This window comes from Cygnus olor, chromosome 2 (genome assembly GCF_009769625.2).
Source record: "Cygnus olor isolate bCygOlo1 chromosome 2, bCygOlo1.pri.v2, whole genome shotgun sequence".
In the NCBI taxonomy this organism is placed as follows: Eukaryota; Metazoa; Chordata; class Aves; order Anseriformes; family Anatidae; genus Cygnus; species Cygnus olor.
Genome location: NC_049170.1, coordinates 37,112,199 through 37,127,616, shown reverse-complemented (window position 1 = coordinate 37,127,616; position 15,418 = coordinate 37,112,199). Strand labels below are relative to the sequence as shown.

General features: G+C 39.6%; 1 protein-coding gene across 2 annotated transcripts in view; it reads right to left on the bottom strand.

Moving 5' to 3' along the window:
- Window positions 1–15,418, bottom strand: part of CHN2 (chimerin 2) — a 166,474-nt gene that overhangs the window by 3,016 nt on the left and 148,040 nt on the right. For both annotated transcript variants that reach the window (XM_040547707.1, XM_040547708.1), the window contains exons 9-12: window positions 12,616–12,789; window positions 10,693–10,770; window positions 3,931–4,068; window positions 2,586–2,691 (exon numbers count right to left, since the gene is read on the bottom strand). In XM_040547707.1, the coding sequence (XP_040403641.1) occupies window positions 2,586–2,691; window positions 3,931–4,068; window positions 10,693–10,770; window positions 12,616–12,789 (496 nt within the window). The remainder of the gene's footprint in view (window positions 1–2,585; window positions 2,692–3,930; window positions 4,069–10,692; window positions 10,771–12,615; window positions 12,790–15,418) is intronic.

The window sequence follows — 15,418 nt, the reverse complement described above, 5'->3', positions numbered from 1 at the left end:
AGGCTAAAACCTGAAGGGACGTTCTAGTCTTCTCATTGGCAAGGTCCATAAAAGACCAGGTTTTGCTTCTGCCACTACCTCTCTGCAAAGAGTGGATCTGCCACGGAAAAAACACCTTCTCTCTTTGCTTTCAGCTCAGGAATCCATTAATGCCCTTACTCACAGCTGTGTCACCACCTTGTATCATATTTAGCACAGATACATTAGCTGTTGCTTTGCAAGGAGGAAAGGCAAACCAAGGCTGCCTAGCTCCAGCTGCTGTTGTGCAAGTATTATATGCTCAGCACTGCTTTCCATCTGTGCCTGTATGCAGCAGGGGTGTTGAACAGCAATGTGATGACACCTACATCTTACTATACATCTTACTAGCACCTCTGTGCAGGTGTATGGGGCTTGTTGCCAGCATGGCCTGGGGTGAGCCCAGGAGATTCAGCTTCACTGAAACTCCAGCATGGTTGGAGTTTCACCACAGGGGGGACTGCTCATTCTATTGTATTTCCTCCCATTCTGAGTAAAATGTCATCAGAAAGAAAATTCCTATTTGATTGAAAAAAACAGTTAATTAATTGACTGACAAGCCTATTCTTCACTGCTGACGTTATCCTCTGCAGGATTTTCCTGACTATGCTAGGGTATTCTTTCAAGAGAGGAGAGAGAAAGGCAATAAATAGATACTAGAAAGGTAGTTCTACTTTTTTTTAAAAGCAACACAAAACACACTGAACTTCACCTAAGCTCAATTTTGTGTCCCTTTCATTTGATAAAGGAATATGAAGTGCTTCTAACAACTCAATGCATTTTCTTTTCCGTTAACAATGAGTGCTGGTATAGAGGCTATGGCCCTGCAGTCTTTACATAAAAGACTCCTTGACATCAGCACGTTTTCTTTGTGCAGGAAGGACTTTATGGAGCTGGAGTTGGGATGCTATGTTTAACCTACAGAACAGTATAACCCGAACCTAGAGGAACCTTCCCTCTATCTCTTTGAGATCTCACTGTCAAATTGTCCATAGGAACTGGCATGTGCTTGATTTCAGTGCAGGTGCTGAAAGCTACAATTTGGAAAAGGAAAGCAAATGTATTGCATGGCATGCAAGTAATTCAGAGAGTTGGATCAATCAGCTGTTTGACTTTTTTTGTCTCATCAGTAGTTCAGCTCAACAGCTGAACAAAAGTCTGTACTGCAGTTCATGAAAAAGAATGAAGGCAAGTAAATTGGCTTCTTGGCTATTAAAACTCTACTGCCAGGACGTGAAAGCACCGCTCTTGTATGTAGGTTCCTGGCTTGTCTGCACCTTCCACAGGCCTTCTTAAAAGCTAATGTGGTTCGTCTTGAATTGTCTAGGCAGATGTGCTGACAAGGTTGGGTGTTTACACATCTCATTTCTGCAGAGTCCAAAGGAGCTCCTGCATGCCCAGGTAATGTCTCATCAAAAGGAAGAATTACTCAGTGTAATGACCTGAGACAATTCAAAATGAAGAAAAGTCTCTGCATAATGAGAACTGAATTAAGCATGAAATGCACATCACACGAGCTCTCTGATGCATTTTTTTTGTGAGTTGAGGTCTCTTCCTTTTCATGTTGGCATTAATACTGCAGGATAGTGCAGATAAAAAACAGAAAATTCTCAAAAGGTGAGTAGTTGAATTCCTCCCTTATCCCCTTTTTTGTTGTTTCCAAATAGCACCATAAACTTTAACAATAGAAAAGGGATATCTCAGGCAATGTACTCTTAAATGAAGGCATACTTTGAGATGACAGTGTCAGTCTTTACTCAGTTTCAGTTTTTAAAAGCTTACAAACAAGGCCTTCTGAGGCTTTCTCTTTTCTCCATGTAAAGTGGAGTTAGCATGTATTTGAAAAAAATTTTTGCTTTAAATTAGAGTGAGACATCCTATCCCTCTTCAGAGCACTTCATAATTTTCCTACGTATCTAGCTAAAAACTTTGAAAACCTGGCAGTACATTCCCAAGTCACAAAATTAAATCTAGGCACTTTCAAAAATTTGGCATTCCTTATGAGTAAAGAAGTTTTGGAAAGTGAATGAGCCAGTGTGTGTTTAAAACCAAGAGACATGAAATAACTGGAAAGTGCCTGTATTGCTTTTATTTGTAGTATAAAAATAGGCCCTTTCTGATTCTTGGTTTCACGATGATGTGAGCAAACAACTAGTAATAGACAGCTCCTTCCTTTTAGGGTTATAGTGCAGGAAGACAAAGCAGGAGGTAAGGGGAGGCACAAGCAAAGCATGATCAAATGACTTGCCACAGAACATATAACACATCTCTAAAGTACCTACCATTCCGGTATTTTTTTCAGGTATTATCTGCCTCAGGGAAATGTGACAAATCTCAATTAACTCTTCAAAGGCTTGCAATGATCTGCAAGCAAAAGGATCTATGCTATATATGTACACAGTTTATAGTCATTTATACAAATATAGCTTGTCTGTTTATTTGTAATGTTGCTGTTTTAGTGGCAGTGCCTTAATGGAAGCTTTATTGGTGTTTTCTGTAATATCGCTCTTTTAAAGCAGAAAATTGTTATGCTTTTCAAGAATTATCCCGCATGCCAATTAACTTACTTTTTGAGATGAATCATTAGGTATCTAAGTGTCTCATAGTGAGCAGCAGGGAGTAGCATCAACACTTCATGTATTGCTTCTAGTCGTTCATCAGGATTGGAGATTTCTGTAAAAACACCAAAGAGGATTAATGTTAATAGAGCCTTTCATTTGTAAACAGCAGTAATTCAGGAAGATAAGTTATTATTATGGAGTCCTTTACAAGCCATTGACTGTGCTTGCAGGGATAAACACTAAACTCATAAGCAGAAAGCTTATCAGCAACTTCTGCAACCTCAAAAGAATGGCTGTACAAAGAAATCAGCAAAAAAGACCACCCAATAGTCATCTCTATGGTCTGCAGCTCTAGCTACAGGTCTGTATAGGTACAGTACCTGAGCTTTGTTAAGTGCCTCTTCATACGCTGCCTGGAACTGACTCTTTAATAAAATCTCATGAATGATTACTTCCGTTAGCTGCCCAAACGAGATGGGACCATGGATAAAGCATATGCTTTAGAGACTGTTCTCGTTAATACTGGAATATGCTAAATTTTAGGTGGAGAGACTAAAGTGACATGGAATTACATAAACAAAGTGAGATTGCTATTTAAGTATGTAGGTATCAGTGATGTGAGAGTATCAGTGCTTACTCAAGACTTTTTGGCAATCTCTCTAAAAATATGAGTAGGATTTACATGTTTTACATGAAAAATACAGATTCCTAAACTGTGAACTGAGTCAGTTATATGTCTCCCAAGACTTTTCATAAAAATGACACAAGGAGCTTGAAATTTTAGAAAAGTAAGAATCTTTATGTCCTGTTTTTAAGGGATTTTGTATTTTGTGATTTTGTATTTGTGATTTTGCTTCCCCTGAGCATATTATTTATAAGACAAGTGGCAAGCAAGGTTAAGTTTTCTGACTAAGGAGAAAGAGAAGTGTGCAAGACAGAAGTGCCTGTGGCTGCCAGGGCAGTGCAAGGCTGGGGGAGCCAGAAGGGAGGGAACCCAGCATGGTGACGCAGATGTCTTGCTTATTGGCACCTTGTGCCATTTCAAAATCACGAAGGATACTTTTTAAAGAAAAAAATGTGCTACTTCTTAGGTACCTCACATCTTTACATCTTTTTGTTAACCAGTCAGTACGTTTCTACTGTGCATTTATTTATTTTTTACCTGCAAGAAATTCCTTCTCCATTAGCAATCAGGCAAAAGTTTCATGTAAAAGAAGCACATGTCTGAGAAGTAACAAACAGAACAATGCCCTTCTTTCCAATTTGTTGTCTGTCTTTTCCTTCAATGTGAACAGCGTTATGGATGGGAAATGCGATTAAAGAACAGTACCAATTACTATGCAATACTTACTTGCTGCCTCTATGAATTTGGAATAGGTGTCATAGGTGATCACAGGAATCGGTAAGTCTCTGAAATATAGCTTCAGGGCTCCAGCAATAATGTTTATGTCTGGATAAATACTGGCAGAAATATCAGCCTTGTCACCATCTAGAAGAGGAAGAAGAAATCTTTTTGAAAACAGTCTCATTCTGACTGAAGCAAGGCAAGGCTTCTAATTCAGATTTACTGTGTCCAATGTGACAAGAAAAAAAACAACCTGAAAGCATTTGGAAGGCTTAAATGAGAATATATTGCTACCAACTTCACAGTGGATGAATGAGGAATGGTGGTTTCCATATCATTTAGTAAATAATTTATTTGCTGACATCTTTTGGTGAGGCTGGTGGTTGCAATGACAATATCTGCAGTGTAGCATCTCACATCTGATGTTTAATGTTGGATGAAAAAGGCATGTTAATAATACATTTGTTGAATTTGGCCAATTTGTTAAATGTTGAAATTAAGCTATTAATAGCTTGTCTTCCTTTTGTATTTTGTATCCACAGATCAATGCACAGGAATATAAATCCCTATTTTTATTTGCATTTGGGGAAACAGAGGCACAGAGAAATAACATAAATTTCCCATGTCACCAGGAGACTAGTAGCAAAAATCAGAGCAAACATCCAAATCTTTCCAGTCTTGCACCAATCTATCTATGCCGATTATCTAGTCAGAAAGCCTTTTTATTTTCTGGATGCCTTCTAATGTCTTTGTACTTGAATTATGTATTTGTAGCAAAGATTTGAATTTAAATAGACATGCTATGGCATTTAGCTACACGATTTATTCTCAAATGTGGATTCCAATTTGTTAAATGAATATGGATAGGTGTAATGGATGAACAACTAAATAGATGAATTATGCAACCTTAATGATGTACTTTTTTTTCCCCCCAATATATTGTAACAGCTACCCAAAACTCCATTATGGACCTCTTTTAATCACAAGTTTAAAATTTCCAATTGCTGCTGGTCGGCCCCTGACCAACGCATGGCTCACAATGACTGAAATTACAAGAACTACCAGCAAGGATGAATCAACGTTATTTTCAGGTTCAAATAACTATGTCTGTTCTCTACTATCTAGTACCTTAACACCCATTTTCTTCCCCACTCTGAGAAATTTGGGTGTCATTCCCTCCCTGGAGGACGTGTCCATTCTCCTCTCTGGGCCTGTCCCTTGGTGGTCTTAAGCAGAAAGACAGGATAGGGCAGTGGTCAAGCAGGGACTGATGCTGTCTGTATTTAATCCCTAATTTCAGCTCAGGCTGCTTTGAGATAAGTTAAACCTTTTAGCCTTTCAAGTGAGGATAACAGCACTTCCCTCACTGGAGGCAGTGAAGATAAAGACAGTAAAAACTTGGGACCACACGATGGCTGGGGCCATGCAAGGTTAGGCTTGCTTGAGCAGTGGAAGTGAGTCCGTTTGTGTCTGCCAGGAGGTGCAAGCACAAGCCTGGACTGTTTACCACCGAGGCGCTGACACACTGATAATCCATTGCCTTGCTTGTCTCACAATAGCTGGTGCTTGTAGACATACCCTGATGTAGACAGATGAGAGGCTGTGCTTGATACACTGCTTCTAAGATGGTGATAAAGGCTTTCACAGCAGAGTAAAACAGTTTATATTGATTGTAGACGTTTTATACAAACCTATGGCATTAATCTTGAAGGAATATGTCCTGTCCAATGTATGCACATAATTCTCATTAAGACTAATAGCCCTACATGTTCTCATCAAGAGGAGATTATATGCTTAAGTGTTTAAAACAAGCAGCCTTTCTTGATGCAGCTGAGCAGTCTGAATACATCCATCAGCATTTAATTTAATACAGCATCAATAACCCCTAGGACAATGTTTACACTGCCCTAGTCTTTTGTTTAATCCACGCACTCCAGGCCCGGTAGCATTAGTCCTATAAAGCTTTGTGTGGAGAGTCCTTTTTAATTGATGGACACCGAGCACTCAAAATGCTACACTGGAAACAGATCCTTTCAAGGAGATAGCAGCTGCATCTGGACAGATATAGCAAAGCAGAGGGTTGCATCTATTATCCAGGTTGCCGGTGCACTAAATGAAAGTGTTATTTATTTAGTACTTTCGCAAAGCAGCCCAGCACGCTTCCTTAAAGGGGCACTTCAGCTAGAGGTACTTCAAACCACAACATACTTCAAACACACCTCTTATTTACCTGTTGCTGCAGGAAAAATGCATTAATTCCCGAGTCAAAGATTTTTCTTCTCACTTCAGAGACAAATGTACATCCATTGGAAATGCACCGAAGATTTTTTTGGAGATTTTTGCTAAGCATAACAATATGTCTGTTATAATGTACCTACACTTCTGCAGTGGGTATTTAGGGGAAGATGTATTTTCCCTTCCTTTAATAGATTTTGGATTGTCTTTCTTTTTTCATTTTCAGCCACTGAAGGCCCTTTGGCAGGCTTATGTCTTATATTCACCAATTTCCTGGATTTGTATTTTTATTTAAACATGCTTAAAATTCAAAGCACTATGAAAAGAAAATTCATCCATTTCAGGTAAAGTCATAACACCTATTTTACAGAGGTTCATCTACACTAACACATTGTATGAACTACATCTATTTCTACATCTATTTTATATGCATTATATGCACCTTCTGCATTACCACGGTTGTCTTTTTAACTCTTCAATACAGTAAATTTCCGCAGATTGTATTTAGCACTTTCAGCATCATTGCAAAGACACTGCACATGATTGAATATATTAATACTATGGTTTTTTTTTTTTTTTTTTTTTTTATATTGGATTGCAAATATCCAGTTCATTTAAGCTTAATATACCTAATCATACCCAAAACCCATCATCCCCCTTTCCTTGTTACTTTGACTCTCAACATATTCTGCAGCATGGTGTTGAAGTCTGAACATTTCAAGACTTTCTTTTTTCTGTTCTTCTGAGGTTTCAGTTGACTTTGGATGCCCAGAAATATATCATTAGTTTATTAAAGAAGGAAATGGAGTAAGTATTACATTCTCAAAGTCTCAGCTATGCCCTCTGAATACTGAATTACATTTCTAATTAAGTTCCTTTTCCTTTCTTTTTTTTTTTTAATTTGGAATTTGACAGGTTTTCAGACACACTAGCAAAGGAGTGTGAATATGAGTTAAGATCCCTTTGAGTACTCATGTAATATTTAACAGCATAATATTTTTAGCAAGTGTATTGTACCAGCCAGTCATACAAACAAGTGGAAGGACAGAATGCATTTATGACAATGGCAGCTCTGTGGGTAAAGCACACAATGAGTGTTTTATTGCTGTCAGAGCGCCACAGCTCAACAATGCTCACAGAGAGCAACTGTTGTTTTACAGCACCAACATTCACAAGAATAAATCCACATTATTCCCCCCCATTCTCATTATGAAAATCACTGAAATGGAACATTGTCGGTGCCTCAGAGAGCCCAACTCTCCCTTACAGCAGGGGTATTTACACCACTTTGGCTCTGCAAGGCAGCCTTTGCTTAGACAAGATAGGACCAACTTTTCCTAATTTTAAAAATAACTCTCACAGCTTTACAGCCAAAAATAATATTCCATGGAATGCCATTCTCTTCCTGAGACGTTAACTTTCAAGCCTGACTTTGCTCTTCTGTTCTCACTGTAATTCTTTGGAAGCAACAAGCCAGTGTTCCTTTGACAAGGCTGGAACAATCAGTCATGGGGAGGACTGACTTCTGTCCATTGTGCCCCCTCAGCTGCAAGTGAAATCAACAGGAGAGGTGCCCTATGGCTGAGTCAGCCCCGTGCACCCAGTCCATACATCATCCTGTCTTCCCTACCCCATGGCTTGATGAAGAAAAGTTCTGAAACCAGAGAGCTTCACGGCATTATTTGAACTATGCGTCCCATGTATTAAAATAACAGGATTTCAATTTTTTCTTTCAAAACCACTTATTAAGAGCTGTATTTCCAGAGATGCAAAAGCATACTAGTGCATTCAAGCTGGGTGCCCAGGGAGTGGCTCAGACACAAAGGAGAGGAGGAGGTTGGCAATCACAGTGTGCCACTCTGCGACTGCAGGCACCACGCAGTGCCATCCTTCCCATAAACTGCTCAACTTCCATTTCAAGCTAGCTAAGGTGTTTATCCCTACTTTTATTAGAAGCTTCTTTGGGAGCCTTGCTTTCAGATGGTTAGAAAGTGGCCTTTAAATTGTCAAGCTAAATTTATTCATGGCCAGAGTATAGCCTCTAGTATCGTGCCTGGATTATCAGTTAGATTAAACTGCTTTCTTCTTTGGTTCCTACCTCTGCTCTCAACTTCTGCTTTGACAGCTAGCTATTCCAAGCTCTTTTAAAACACATTTACTTTCTGCTATGCAATAAGCTCCAGGATGTCTGACATAGTGACATGGCCACAGGTACAGCTGCTCCTGTTGCAACACTTATCTATTAAGCAGAACTGATCAGGAATTTTCCATTTTACATTTCAGACAAAAAAAAAATCCTTTTTTTTATTTTTATTTTTATTTTTTTGCTACATTTGTGTTAATTTCTTGTAGTGAATGTGGAAACAACAGTTTTGTAAAACTCCCACAAATTTCACTTTCTGGGCAGAAAATGAATTTTGAACAAAAACCTTCCAGGCACTCCTGGATGTGGGACTATCACAGCCTGCACCTGGCTCTCAGCGCACTTCCCTCCCAGCTCTGACCCATGCATAAGAGATTTGGGATATTTCATGCCCTTGGGACACTGCATTCCAGGCTGCTCTGGCTCCTAGGGTGACACAGGGGAAGAGGCGCAGAAGAAAGGCTAGGCTCTCTGTCTCTCTAAACCTGGATCTGACAGGGAAGACAGCCCTGAGCTGTCAGGTTGAGAATCTTTTGCCAATTTAACCTTCTGCCAGCTGACAACACCTTCTAGCTGTGCAGCCCACAAGACAGTTAAAAAATCTACTTTTGTTTTCTTTAAATCCCTTTCTGAAAAGAAATAAAAATCATCAACAATAAAAATCCTTCTGCTTTCCATCTCATTTCAAGGAGAAAACATTATCAAAAGTGGAATGGGAAGTTTTCAGCATCTGGTCTCAGCAACACTGTAGCCATGCATTATCATAACAAGCATTTGAGCACTGTTCCACTGCTTTTAGCATTATTCATGGCAACACGACGATTCTCTCTTTCCTTTCTTATCCCACTTCCTTTGTGAGATTGTTAAAAGATAATGAAGACATAGTTTTTTATTAATTTATGGCCAGTGGTTTTCTCCACAGCTTATGTATGCAAACTCAGTTCTTGCTTTCTCTGCTTCCATGTTTATCCATACTTTTTTCCTTTGGAAATCTGATACTGCCAGTGACTATATTCTTCCTGTTTACAGATGCTGCCTTTTCCAGTAAATCACACTTTCTTCCTTGCTGTGGGTCAAAATCAAGTGCGGATTGCCACCAGATTATGACAGGAACATCAGCAACAGTAACAGGATACTCTGTAAAACTGAGCTGACTCCAATGGTTAGAGCATTTACAAAGGAACTACATCAGCTGCAGTATACAAGTCATCCTCAGACATAAATTTCTGGCTGCTTTCTTTAGACCCTTCCCTCCTCTACCTGTACTTCTCTGCTGGGTTTCATTCAGGTTGATACATGTAGAAGAGAACTAACACACAGAAAAAAAAAGAGTTTGCCAGACTAGACCTACTTGGAGGGGCAGCGTGGGACCTATGGGGTCTGTGACCCTCTCAGTAAAGCTGCTTAACACAGCACATCTGCAACATCATTTTCATATGACAGCAGTCATGGCACTTTACATCTCTTTCACCCAAACCATGTCTGACCATGTGTATTTTCATAACTGCAGCATCCAACACATTTTGGTATCACTTTTTAAAGTTTGGATGTTTGGGTATAGCATGAAAACAGTCACTGGAAATTCCCACTTACATAGTTGGACTTTTTGCCAGTGAAGTCTGCATGACAAACTGTCCCCAAACAAAGAAGTATTCAGGCACAGTAAGTGTGGTATGTGCCAGGCCCTGAGGTCACCCAGAGACCTTGTTGGCCCTGACCAGTCTCACCTGGAGCCTTCTCCTACATCTCCTGCCCATCTCAGGCCCTGCCTGAGCAACAACATTCCTGTCTCCAGCTGCATCATGGCCTGTGCCTGGCCATGCACCCTGATGAATCATGGGCTGACTCCCTGGCCTGTGCCTGGACCTACCATGCCACCAGGAATGTGCCCAGTGACTTGGGGTGAAGCTTCTCACGGGCTGTGCAGGCACAGAAATGGCAATCACATGCACAGTGGTTGGGGTGCTTTCTGCAATGCTACATGCGGAATGAGTGCTCAGTTGCAGTTCCTGGTTCTTAAACTCATAAACATTATCATGTTATAAAGCACCGAGTATGCTAAAGGTAAGACCAAGAACTTTCCCTGGCACTATCTAGGCTCATGCTTGAACTTGGAGCCCAGGCTGTTCTGCTGGGTTGAGCAATCACCCAAATCCCTAAGCCTTCTGCCAACCATTACTTATTGACTGTTCAGTTTTTCTTTCCAACCATGAAATATACTTTCTTCTTACGAAAAGTACTACAGATTAATATAAGAAAAGACAGGCTGCTTTCTGTACTTCTGCTTTTATGGTAGTTTCAGTATCACGATACCCATGTAAGTACAAAAGAACTGAAAAGTCCTAGAGTGGAAAGTTTAGATAAAAATTGTACAAAATTTTAAAATGTACCTCGATCAAAGGCCATTTTCACATCTTCAATGTGCTCAGTGAAGCCTGAGACTCTATAGAGGCCCTCAGATTTCAATCCTGAAACAAAAAGTTCTTGGTTAACTTTGCTTCAATAACTAACAGGTTAAAAAGCAACAGGCTCATAAGCAATAAAGCAAGAACAATGGTACGTTGGATAAATGCAGCAAACTATCATTATAATATGAAACTCTGGAGCATTTAAGGATGATTCAAGGTAATTTTAAATTGTTTTTACAGGATTAAAGATTTTTAGAGTTTATATTTTCTGATTTTGTTGCAATCACAAAATAACAGTAGATACACAGTAAATAATGTTGGAATATTGCAATTTGTTAATGGTGAAGTATTTGCTATCATAATGATTTACATATTTTATGTGGGAAATTTTCCTGGATTTGTCTCTAATTAATAAAGCTTTAGAGGTCATCTTTGCTATTACTGGTTGCTTAATGATAAATAACAATGTAAATAAGAGACTGCCTTTCCATATGAGCACATTTGTTCCCAGTGCTGCCATCAGCCTCTACTTATGTACAGCTAATATAGGTGACGGATGCTGTTCTCCATGTCAGTACATCCCTTCTGCAGTTCTTTCAGCACAAGAGACCTGCTTTATGCTCTCCCACCCTTACTCTAAGCCAACATGAAACAAAGGGCCGCCCAGCACAGCAGGCACAGCTAACGACACAGAGTTACACTGATGTTATTTATTTTAATCCCAGAGCTTCTTATTGTGACTATGCAAAGTGCTAACTTACCTACGAGATCCCCTGCACTTTGTTTTCTTAAGAATAAAATCAGTGTCTCAAAAGCAAAATTAAGTTCTACAGCAATTAGAGAGAGAAATTTAAAGACGTTGAAAAAACAGAGAGTGGGCAGCAGATTTTCTCTTAATCAATAAATGTACAAGTAAGTGATTATATCTCAAATGCAATGTAGCTGACTGCTGTATCATCTCAGTAAAGCTCTTCTGTCTTAGTCCAAGCTATTCTTTCTGTTTGTCCTTGCAATGATGATATAATCCTGGTAGAGCTTTACAGAGCAGTGCAGGGGATTTACTTGTAAATCTTTGATTCATTTCAGGAGATGATGCGTGGCTTTGAAATCCCTTTGGCTACTATCAATGTGTTGCCATGCAGATTACTGTGATGCCATGAACTCAACATTATGAGATTTCTGTGCTAAAGCTATGACTAACAGGGAAATTTGGCTTATTGGGCAGCACAACACACACATTTGCTATCCAAAGCAAAAATATGTGATCATTACTGTCTGGCAGATGTGTTGGAGGAGAGGTGGTACTTCTTCAATCTGGCATACCTCTCCATGTAGCAAAAACCTGTCAAAAACTAGAGTTTTGACTGTGGCAGGCTGTCTGAGCTGCGGCATCCCTCAGTCAGTAGGTGAGTGTCATGCAAACGTTCCTACCCTGGGCAGTTTGCAAAATACCACAAAACGCCACAGTCTGTGACCTCATTTGTCTGAGTCATTTCCAGCCACTTGCGTGCTCTTGCCCACAATGTCCTCAAAGGTTATTAATAATGGGCTTGATTTAAACTGATTACTCTGAAATTAGAAGTGTCTGTAGGTATGTTAAAAGAAAATAATGAAAAAAGACACTTAAACATGAACTTAAAGTTCATTTTAAAGTTCACCCCTTTCAAAAGTGTAACATAATACCTGTTTTGACATGTTTTCAGAAAGCATTTCAGTAAATTGCATTATGAAATGTCATGATTTAATTTTACTAGCTGATGCAAAGCAATGTTATCACCTATGCTAAAAAAACCCTTCTCTCATCCTGTCCTCAGTGTGCACAAACATAATATTCTGTTCTATCTCAATATGTAATTCAAGTCCTCTCCATTTTATCGTGCCTGCTACATCCTGAAACATACAAACCTCTTGCTTCAATCTCTCGGATGCATGAATCCACCACCATTGGCCTCTGGGTATTATGGGCTTTCACCAGCGTGGTCAGATCACAGCAGTAGACTCGCTTTATCCTCTTGAGGTCGGGCTGGCAGTCGTTGGGCACGTACTTGGAGCACTGCTTATGGACGTTCAGCCCACAGTCTGTAAACAAAGTTGGCCAGGTTCATTACTTAATGATAATGCTGAAAGGTTTTGTCTATCAATTAGGTTTCTTAGCACAAGCAAGGGGCATAACTTTCCCATCAGCTGGCAATAGAAAACATCAGATATTTCCATGCCACCCTCTGCTGACTTTGCTGGCCTCTCGATGTACAACATTGACAGGACTCAGTGACAGTACACAGTGCTGCAGAATTTCCAAAGACAAGAAGGCCAAGAACAGAAATACCCTGTAAAAATCCTTTGGTGGGCAAACTGAACTCCAGCAGGGTTGCTAAAAAAAGCCATAGAAGCTCTGAGTGTTCCTCACACCCCGACCTGGTAGGAACATCCCCTTCCAAGTCTGGGTCAGGTTGCTGCCAGACACTCAGCTCTAGGTGTTGCAGTTGAAAGTGTGGGACTTAACTTCTTTGTGTTTCAGTTTTGCCTTTTATAAAATTAGCACATTAATGACAGTGTCCTGCCGGCCAGCTTGTGGCTTAGCTACAGACTTAAGGCAGAGCACTAAAACTCTGCAGCTCTGTGAGTCAGTGTGCCTCACCTCCCGTTCTGAATCCCTGCAGCTCTGCATTTTGGCTTGTTCTGCTCATCAGTTACAGCCAAACCACCAATATCTTGTCACTTTGCTGGTGACTGAAGTGACCTCTCTGTTTAGTCTGTGCAACAGTTTGAGCATACAAAATGCTGTGAAAGGCAGGGTGTACACAAGAGTGATTCATATTGGTGTCTTATTCCAGAGTCAACAACTGGTTGCACTGGTGGGTTTCCATTAACTTAAGTATCTCTGCTTGATTTCCAAAAATTGAATTTTCCAAATAGGTACAAATGTTCAGCCAAATGAATTTATAAGCCTCAATAAAGCAAACAACACCACTGTGAGTTACATTATCTCACAGAAATGTGGTTCCTGTTTCAATGCTTTCGCAGTCATGCCTATCACTCAGTACCTTCTGGACTAACACAAAATGCCTAGTATCATCACTAGCAAGTTGATTACTGTTTTTTCTTGTTGATTTACTGCCCAAGCTATTCAAAATGTAAACGTGTTCCTACTACTTGCAACACATTTTAGTATTATTCTCGATAAAATATTAATCAATCAAAATCAGGTCATCACTGCAAACACACCTACACATTTAATGTAACTGATTTTTTTGTGTGTCTTTCTTCATACAGTTGTTACTGCATATAATACATTATTGTGCAAAACCCAAACAAATGTGAGCAGCTGCAGTCAGGACCCTCCTTGTACTGTTTTCAGTGCTGTTCTCCAGGCATGTCAAGTTAAGTCCAAATGCATCTGTCTACTTGGAGTTAAATGTTGATAATTTAATGAGGGAGAGTATTATGTTTCATACTAGATAAATAACCCTTTTCGTAAGTTTAATATTTTATGCACGTGAACAAACAGCTCTGTGTGTTAGTGATGGTCAGTTTTTGGACACTTGTGTTTATGATCAAACCGCATGAAAAGCAAACTGCTATTCATTTTCCTTCCTTTTTTAATGCCCTTTTATATTCTTTCTGTTACCACTATTCATTTACAGGCAGAAAAGATACAGCAGGCACTGAAGATGCACTTATTAAAACTTAGCATTTCTGAAAGGTATTCTGATCCTTCAAGCCACTGTGTAAATTTTGTGTAACAATCACTTCCTCCAGCCTTGAAAGGCAAAGGTCAAGGCAAGTGTGTTTGGTGCCAGTCTGAGTTCAGGAACACCCAGGGGTCAGGGCAGGGAGAGGTATGGCAGAAGCATATTATAGAATTGTTTGGGTTGGAAGGGACCTTAAAGATCACATTCACTTGAGATGTGGAAGGAACTGAAGGTCTGTAGAAAGGAACCCCATTTGCTATACACCAAATATAATTTAACTTGCTGAATCCAAAAGATCATGATGCAATGATTATTTCATTTTTGCAATATGATTATTTTTCACAAGAGAACAAATTTAAAATAATTAAAATGTTATTAAAATGCTAATGCAGTTATAGAGGCATCAAAAAATGAATCCTTCTGGGAAAATGAAGGTCATATTTTTTGCTTTCCCTCGAGGTGGGCTTTTTAAAGCTTGCAGCAACACATGGTATTTTTATAGGAAACAGGTGATAGTCTTTTTGCAGACAAGGGCACTTTTCAACAATTGGTGGCAAAAAAGATAAGCTACGAAGTCTAGTTCCTGGCTGGCTCTGCCATTTCCAGTGCTTGTTTCTTAAGACATAAAAACATTCAGGTGAAAACTTAATGACACCATAAAGAACAATTCTTAATGTATACACCAATGCACATGAATTACCAAGGCACTACCGAATGGATGTCACCTTCAGCACAGAAGGGCTGATGGATTCATTTCCAAACCAGCCAATGTGGTAAAACACAAGGGGCAAAACTTCTAAATGTGGTGTTTCAAAAGCTGGAGTTAATTTTCCAAAGCACATTTAGGCTTTCTTCCAAGTACATTTCATGTATTTGTGTAAACTCAGGCTGTCCGGTATAGTAAGTGGGAGAGGTGTCCCATTTCTGGTAGTTCTTCACATGTGAAAGGTGAGACGCTCTTTACCCACCCTATCAAAGACATGCCTTTTCTAACAAAAGAACTGGACTGTGGATGC